Here is a 9,395-nt window from a genome sequence, read left to right on the forward strand (position 1 = left end):
AATCTTCTGTATGGAGACCTTGTATTTGATAAACTACTATGGGGTTGTATTGCCACCAAGTGGGCAATAATATGTATCACATGCTACTCCCAAACCTACAGGGCACTCAAAAAGACTGAACTCTTCTTCGTGGCGCTGTTGAACAGCGCCACGAAGAAGAGTTCAGTCTTCTGTGCAGCAATTGACAGCAGAGCTACGTAGTACAGTGTGTGGGAACTCAGGAGACGGTTTTCCGTGCGTGTTGTGTTGAGTACCAGCAATGGCCCTGTTGAAATCTAGCAAGATCATTTCTACCGTCTGGGTACACCCTCCATTGGGTGTGCGCTCCATTCGTGCCAGGTAAAATGTGCTCCGAGAGTACAGCTTTATTGACTAGCTAGCACGTTAGCTGACAGCCTTAGACAAATAGTCAGTGCAGAGCTAGCTAGCAGACGAACGACCCTTTGTCTTTCCCCTCAAAGGGAGCAGGTTGCTTGCTAGCTATCTCAAGACAAATAGCATGTTCGCTAGCTGGTTTTCACAGCCATGTCCAGGTAATTAGCAAAGTAGCCAATGATGTAACGTTAGTTAACTGATTTCATAGGCCTTGTGTGGCTGGTTGGCTATTTGCAACCTCGCCACCAACCAAGGTTGTTCAGTAGCTAGCTGGCAAGCTAACCTAACGTTACTAAACTAGGATCCAACGATGTGTTTTGGCAGCTAACTGGTAACCAGATAGCCACAGCTATAGTAGCTACATGCAGTTGGAGGAGTTGAAACAGCTTTAGCACTGTCAGAAATATTTGACTTTAATGTGTAGAAAACTAACAAGGTCACAAAACACTAACGAGCTAGCTGGGCATGTAGTGCTTTTCAAGCATGTTTCATTACTGTATTGCTGGTGACTAGCTGACCACTGAAAGAAAGGTAGGCCCATCAAATGAAGCCATTGATGCAATAAATGATGATGTAAGCCTATGACAGAGTCATCCTTGCAACATTAGTGGTTGGTTGTTGATGCTGCCACATCCAACATTCCTGTGTGTGAAAGCAGACTAGCTTAATCAACTTCAGACTGCTAGGGGATTACCACCACCTAATTTGGATCAAATCCTACTTAGTGCAAAGGTATCAGACTACTTAATCTGGTGTAAATTGAGTTGATGCAAGTCTGTGATTTACCCTTTCTATCTTCTACGGGATGGTTCAATCTCCCTCTCCAACTGTTTCAGTTCATGGTGGTCCGAGGTGCAGATGGGTCCCCCTGACCCCATCCTGGGGGTGTCAGAGGCCTACAAGCGTGACACCAACCCTAAGAAGATGAATCTGGGTGTAGGAGCATACCGTGATGACCAGGGCAAACCATATGTCCTCAGCTGTGTTCGCAAGGTGTGTTCAATCACTGCTTGATGATGATGATGACTCTCATTATAAACCTCATAACATGAGAAACAGCCAAATTTTATGAGACTATAAGTTAAAAAGACGTCAGCCTAGCTGCTTACAATCACTTTGACACAGAGAACAACAGACTTTGACTTGACTTTTACCCTCTGTATTCTTAGGCTGAAGCTCAGATTGCTGCAAAGAAGCTGGACAAAGAATACCTGGCTATTGGTGGTCTGGGGGACTTTACCAAGGCATGCGCCAAGCTGGCTTTGGGAGACAACAATGAGGTTATCGAGAGTGGCAGGGTAAGTCGAGCCTTTCCTGGAACCTCAGACATCCTGATTCCACATTCTACAGCACAGCTTTAGAAGCCTTATTTTGACCGTGTGTTGTTTATTCCTTGTTCCCAGAACATCACTGTCCAAACTATTTCTGGAACTGGGTCCTTGAGAATCGGAGCCAACTTCCTGGTAAGAGCCCTGATCCTTTTGCTTTTTTACAGATCTAACCATCATCATGAATGCTAATGAATGAAAGTCTCTTCTTTTCCCCACTCTATTTGTTCCTGCACCCCTCCCTCAGTCCCGTTTCCATACAGAGGCCAGGGACGTGTACCTGCCCAAGCCCTCCTGGGGGAACCATACACCCATCTTCAGAGACGCTGGGATGCAACTGAAGGCATACACCTACTATGACCCAAAGACCTGTGGCTTTGACTTCCAGGGAGCCCTGAATGACATCTCTGTAAGACATGGCACAGAAGCCTAATCTTCCCCTACCAATGTGTACACATTGTACTCTTCCTATCAATGTGTACTCCAAGTAACTGCTGGATTATAGATAAACAAATGTTATTGTTTCCTCTTATTCAGAAAATTCCTGAGAAAAGTGTCATCATGCTTCATGCCTGTGCTCACAACCCCACAGGAGTGGACCCTCGGCCAGAGCAGTGGAAGGAGATTGCTAACCTGGTGAAGGTAAACACAACTGAATATAAAGTGATGTAGTAGGGTCGTTCCATGAAATGAGTGCCTTTTGCGTCCCTTTGATATTTTAGGTAGAAATTGTGCACAAATATAGACTTTGAAAAGCCTGTTATATTAAATGAAGTGCCCTTTTTAATATAGACAACATGAACACATTTTTAAATCAGATTTTTTTATACGAATATTGTCTTGCTAAAGTGCCAAAATTCAGAGTTTTGACATGTCCCTCTGTGACTTCTAGGAAGATTTTAACCCACTTAACCCCAACATTTCATGTGATTTAATTTTAAGGTAAAATAAAAACCTGTCCCTAATTTTAAGGTCAACCCTGTTAAGTGAACTGAACTCTCCTTTTAATATGGTAAAACTATTCCCTTTTTAAAATTGTTTTAAAAGAAACTTGAACATCTGATAGTCAAATCATGGTGTAAAAGCAGGTGAGCTGGTTCTACTCTTTTTGCCCATTTTCTGGTGTTTTGTGGTGGGAAACTGAACGGGTCGAGAATAACACATCAAACCTGTTACCCATAGATTAACAGGCTAGAAATGTTTTAACAATAATTTTTGGGCAATGAAGCTTGCATTCAATTGCCCCTCTGTTGCACACAACAAGCTTCCATTCCCCTTGTCACAAGAGGATTTATGGCTGATTTTAAGATGAAACGTCAACCCTGTTACAGTTTTAGGTGGTGGGCTGCTGAATTTGAGAAAACATTTGAGGCCCCTATCTTGGCGGTGTAGAATATTTAGCATTTTAAAATCCATTTCCTGCAATTCGACACATTTCTCCGTAGAGTGGCAATACTTCATTTTGCAGTTTTAAAGCTAATTTCCTGCAATTTTATGAATTTTTCCATGGCTATTGCTGTGTTCTTTTGCTTAAATATAAAACAAAATCAATACGGCTAACTTCATTGTTTTGGGAATTTTACATTCTCCCTGACTGTCTAGATTTTATTTTGGTGATTGTTAGTTCTCAAAGATTATATTATAAAAAAATATATAGGTCATTATCTTTTCTACATACTTTATATCTGGTTTTAGTCGTTTTAAGTTTACACGGAAATTAGTTTTTTTATTATGTTGAACACATGCTCTTTATGACAATGTTAAAATTAGGTGAAACAAATGTTGTTTTTTTCTACTACAAAAAATGTATTAAATTGGTGGAATGACCCAGTAGCCCTATGAAACCTAATTATCCACCAACCAGGCCAAAATACAGTGCCTTCAGATAGTATTCATACCCCTTGACTGAATACAAATCTTGTTGTTAGACTGAATTTAAAATGGATTCAATATTTTACAAAAATCTCACCCATCTACATTCAATACCCCATAACGACGAAGTGAAAACATGTTTTTAGAGATTTTAGCAAATTTATTGAAAATGAAATGCGTATATCTCATTTACATAATTATTCACACCTTGAGTCAATACATGTTAGAATCACCTTTGGCAGCGATCAGTGCTTTTTGAGGTCAGTTCGATTAAAAAAAAAAATTATAATAATCACGGATTTCGATTATTTAGGTTGAATGCTGTAACAACACAATTAATAAAACTCCCATGATGATAGTGACTGCTCTTTAATGCTTAACATATTTCAGTTGTTGTGTGTATTACATTTGTTTATTTATTTAATTCCAAGTCATCATCATCTCTATAGACCTGCTGCATATGCTGTGACAAAGTCGCTATTTTGTAGTTCTTCAAAGTAAATAAAGCATACTTTTATGACTGCTGAATACCAACTATCAATCACTTAGATCATGTATTTTCAGTTAGAGCAGGGTTCGCGCAAGTTGCTTGAGGTGCTTAAATGCCGGGCAAATGTAGATTCAACCCTGCCTGCGGGATCTAGATTTTTATGAATGGTTTTGCCAGACCCACCCAGGGATGTAATAGAGGGTAAATGCTGCTTACGCACCTTTTTATTTGTGAAATAGCATTTATTCGCCTTTTTTTATTGATCATTTACTCACTTATTGCGTTCCCAGCGTTGAGCAACGCTCAGAAGGCTTCTTGATCTGAGTTCTAATCGTGCCTACTTATGTGAACGAGTGGAATCATGAATGATTCATGTATGCTCGTTATGTTTTCCTGCTCCCCCGGATTTGCCTTTTTAGCAGTGCATTCACTCACCACTCTGTCCGATGGGAAACTCCGCCCACGACAGAGGCCGAGAAGTGAAACGAACTACCTCAGCCCAGACCTACAGTGGCAAGTGGTAGAGAGACGCCGCCGACAGTGGTTTTTGTAGTAAAAAAAAAAAAAACATCCCTCGCCTCATGCCGTGTCAACAGACATCTCACAAAACAAAAACCCCCTCACTCTGAGAATGAGTGTACAACTGGTAAATAGTTGATGATATTTCAGTCCGATGTCTAGCTGGCTAGGTAGTATAAGGGGTCTGGCTGTTATCAAGTTAGCTAGCTATAACTAGCTGGCTAGAAGGATGAAGTTAGAAGCTAATGTTGAACTGAGCCTGACCTCAGCAGGAGCAGTTGACTGAAATTAAGCTAGCTATAATCAGAAGATGGGCTACTATAAATTCTCATAACAAAATACCTTTTCTTTACAGTGAGTAGTGAGACAGACAGTGGTGAGTCAGGCTGAAGGAGGCAAAGGAGATACACAGAGAGAGGAAACATTGAATCAAGCAGGGAGAGAGGTTAGTAGTACAATGGTTCCCCAACTCGGGGTCTGGGACCCATGTGTTGTCCCCTTAAATTTAAATAGTGTCCCCTGAGAGAATCTTTAATTTTATCAAACACAACATTTTTCTCTTCAAATGGGTATTGAATACAACATTCTATAGTTAACTAAGGTGGACCTAAAATGTAGTGAAATATTAAGACGATTTAAATATAAAGAAATGTAATATGTGCACTGAACAAAAATATAAACACAACAATTTCAAAGATTTTACTGCGTTACAGTTCATATAAGGAAATCGGTCAACATCATCAGTACTGACTTACCACTCATGTATCTAGTGAAACATTGAGTAGAACTTGTAAGGTAGTGATGAAGAATAAATAGTAAGTTAGTGGGGGTTTTTCATGAGGTTGTGGCGATATACTGCCATCTTGTGGCGACTAGAAACAATTGCGTATAGAAACTTGCAAATTGATGGTCCTTGAAAATAAATATTAGTGCTTGAAAAGGTACTTGAAAGTCCTTGACTTGCCACTGTGTACAAACCCTGGTTAGCGATATATTAGGAAAGCAACAGCTGCTCTCTCTATCCCCTCACGATCGTGCATTCTTCTGCCTCTTCCGTAGCAGGCATAAAAGAAACACAGACCGGACAAGTAGATGTGCAGTGGATTATGGTCATTGTAGTTAATTACCACGTTTTATACACTAAACCATAGAATATTGCCCTGTTGGAAACAACAACTCCCTACTACATCGCAGAGTTCAGGCTGGATCTGATTTATCTCTAGAGAAACTGCAATGTGCGCATTGAGCTCACAGGAAAAAAAACAGAACGAAATGGAGTTCAAATAATTTCTGACATTTGGTCAATTAGTTGTTTAAAAACTAAAAAAATTACAGAAATTTAAATTGATTGCTCAGCACTAGCAGATTACAGCTGTGAGTCTCTAAGAGCTTTGCATACCTGAATTGTACAATATTTGCAAATTATTCTTTTAAAATTTCTGTCAAGTTGGTGGTTGATCATTGCTAGACAGCCATTTTCAAGTCTTGCCATAGTAGAGTAGATTTAAGTCAAAACTGTAACTATGGCACTCAGGAACATTCAATGTCATCTTGATAAGCAACTCTATTGTATATTTTGGCCATTATGTTTTGGGTTATTGTCCTGCTGAAAAGTGAATTTGTCTCCCAGTGTCTGTTGGAAAGCAGACTGAGACAGGTTTCCCTCTAGGATTTTGGCTGTGCTTAGCTCTTCTGTTTCTTTTTATTTAAAAAAACTCCTTAGTTCTTGACAAGCATACCCATAACATGATGCAGCCACCACTATGCTTGAATATATGAGGAGTGGTAATCAGTGATGTGCTGTGTTTGGATTTGCCCCAAACATAACGCTTTGTATTCAGGACATAAAGTTAATTTGTTTGCCACATTTTTGCCGTTTTATTTCAGTCCCTTATTGCAAACAGGATGCATGTTTTGGAATGTTTTTATTTTGTATAGGCATCCTTCTTTTCACTATGTCATTTAGATTAGTATTTAGATTAGTATAGTAGTAAAAAAAGAAAATTAAAAAAAATCTGTCGTTCTGCCCCTGAACAAGGCAGTTAACCCACTGTCCCTAGGCCGTCATTGAAAATAAGAATTTGTTCTTAACTGACTTGCCTAGTTAAATAAAGGTAAAATAAAAAAATGTGGAGTAACTACAATGTTGTTGATCCATCCTTAGTGTTCTCCTGTCACAGCCATTAAACTCGAACTGTTCTAATGGCCTCTTGGTGAAATCCCTGAGTGGTGTCCTTCCTCTCCTTAGGAAGGACACCTCTATCTTTGTAGTGACTGAGTGTATTGATACACCATCCAAAGTTTAATTAATAACTGCTCAAAGGGATATTCAAAGTCGTTTGTTTTAATTTTTAAAGTCCAGGGCTGTGAATACTTTCTGACGGTACTGTACATAACAAGTTCTCATGTTTTTCTCTTCCAGAAAAGGAACCTCCTAGTTTTCTTTGACATGGCCTACCAGGGCTTTGCCAGTGGTGATATTGACCGTGATGCCTGGGCTGTCCGTTATTTCATTGAGCAAGGCCACAACATTGTGCTCTCTCAGTCTTTTGCTAAGAACATGGGTCTCTATGGTGAGTTATGATAATTGCATTGGTCAAATTTGAGGATAATGTTTTGGGGAAAACAAAATACCATATTTATAAGCATAATCAACATGCCTTGTGTGGTGGTGTGTGATGTCTTCAGGTGAGCGTGTTGGGGGCTTCACTGTCGTGTGTAAGGATGCTGAGGAGGCCAAGCGTGTGGAGTCCCAGCTGAAGATCCTCATTCGGCCCATCTACTCCAACCCTCCCATGAACGGGGCACGCATCGCTGCCACCATCCTCAATACACCAGACCTGTACAAAGAGTGGTGAGTAAGTCATCCACGAAGAGTCGTATTTCAATTGTCCCATAGCCAACATGATACGGGCCCAGCTGAGTGACGGCTCTTCTCTCCCTAGGCTGGGGGAGGTGCATGGCATGGCTAACCGCATCATCACAATGAGGGAGCTGTTAGTGGCCAACCTGAAGAAGGAGGGCTCCACTCAGAACTGGCAGCACGTCATTGACCAGATTGGCATGTTCTGCTTCACAGGGCTGAAGCCTGAACAGGTAGAGTAACTGTGTGCTGAGACTCTACACTGTCTCATAATATAATATAGTATGTGATTTCCATTGGGTTACTTACTGGTAAGGAATCATTGGATGAAACATTGAACATGGCTATACTATAAGTATCTGTCTAGATATTAAATTGCTTAATATGCAGTTGATGAGTCGTAATGAGTAACTATTCCAACTTGTGCAGGTGGCGCGCCTCACAAAGGAGTTCTCCGTCTACATGACAAAGGATGGGCGTATCTCCATGGCTGGCGTCACCTCTGGCAATGTGGGTTACCTTGCACAAGGTATCCATGCAGTGACCAAGTGAGATGGCTAACCAGGAGTCACACCATCGTCACCACCAGAGGATAGAGGGGCGGTAGCTTCAGACAAGAAAAATAAAACAACTTTTATGTAAATTAACCCTCTCCTCTGCTTTCCTTTAGGGAAGACTCAAAAGTAATAAGATACCATAGGGTTACTTTATTTGGCATTTTCTGTTGGCATTGTCTAGATATTGTATGTTGGACTATCTGTGACTAGGTTTTTAATGTGCAGTTCCCTGAAAAAATATCCATGGAATTCTTGAATCTTTTTTTACCCTCCCTCAGACATGCATGCAGTGGTCATGAGCTCAACATATCTTGTGTAAGTCATACTTGACAATGAAAACTAACAAGCACAATATCACTGTTTGGAATCACGTCTTATATTGCAGCATGTCCTCTCACTTGGCCTGAGCACACCCTGTCTCTAAGAACTGTGCTCAACTATTGGCTGTGATATGGAACACCAAAGTAATAATGGTTAAGACATTTTTCTAGAAAATTCTTTACTAAAGATACTGTCTCTTTAAGGTAATTGTATTGAAATGTGCGTCTCATTTATTAAGGATTCATTTACAAAACCTTTTTCAAAAAAGATGTCAGGTGCTACAAACCTTTGTTTCAACTTTAATGCCAGTGGAACCTTTCTAGGTGATGGTACTGGGGTCATGGCACTTGTCTTATGTGGGATGATATGTGCTGCATGGAGTCCCTGATTGTGATGATCAGCCAGCCACAATGTGTGCTAAGGATGTTATTTTGCTGTTGTAATGGAAGAGCACTGTCTACCAATCAACAACTGCCACATCTCCCACTGATACTGTACCATTTAATTAAATAGATTATTTATATACACTACCATTCAAAAGTTTTTGTCCACTAAAATAACATCAAATTGATCTGACATACAATGTAGACATTGTTAGGGTTGTAAATGACTATTGTAGCTGGAAACGGCTGATTTTTAATGGAATATCTACATAGGCGTACAGAGGCCCATTATCAGCAACCATCACTTCTGTGCTCCAATGGCACGTTGTGTTAGTTAATCCAAGTTTATCATTTTAAAAGGCTAGTTGATCATTAGAAAACCCTTTTGCAATTATGTTAGCACAGCTGAAAACTGTTGTTCTGATTTAAAGAAGTATTAAAACTGGCCTTTAGACTAGTTGAATATCTGGAGCATCAGCATTTGTGGTTTTGATTACAGGCTTAAAATGGCCGGAACAAAGACTTTCTTCTGAAACTCATCAGTCTATTCTTGTTCTGAGAAGTGAAGGCTATTCCATGTGAGAAATTGCCAAGAAACTGAAGATCTGGTACAACGCTGTGTACTACTCCCTTCACAGAAAAGCGCAAACTGGCTCAAACCAGAATAGAAACAGGAACGGGAGGCCC

General features: G+C 40.2%; 1 protein-coding gene across 1 annotated transcript; it reads left to right on the forward strand.

Moving 5' to 3' along the window:
* Positions 1 to 146: 146 nt before the first annotated feature.
* On the forward strand, positions 147 to 8,855 carry LOC120053922 (aspartate aminotransferase, mitochondrial-like). Its single transcript, XM_039001235.1, has 10 exons — positions 147 to 339; positions 1,212 to 1,368; positions 1,545 to 1,673; positions 1,779 to 1,838; positions 1,951 to 2,112; positions 2,241 to 2,345; positions 7,007 to 7,157; positions 7,273 to 7,438; positions 7,530 to 7,680; positions 7,877 to 8,855. Exons 1-10 carry the CDS (start codon positions 260 to 262, stop codon positions 7,997 to 7,999), a joined length of 1,284 nt encoding a protein of 427 aa, XP_038857163.1. The 5' UTR covers positions 147 to 259; the 3' UTR covers positions 8,000 to 8,855.
* The last annotated feature ends 540 nt before the right edge of the window (positions 8,856 to 9,395 follow it).

The sequence above is a fragment of the Salvelinus namaycush genome, chromosome 9, assembly GCF_016432855.1.
Source record: "Salvelinus namaycush isolate Seneca chromosome 9, SaNama_1.0, whole genome shotgun sequence".
NCBI classification, from domain to species: Eukaryota; Metazoa; Chordata; class Actinopteri; order Salmoniformes; family Salmonidae; genus Salvelinus; species Salvelinus namaycush.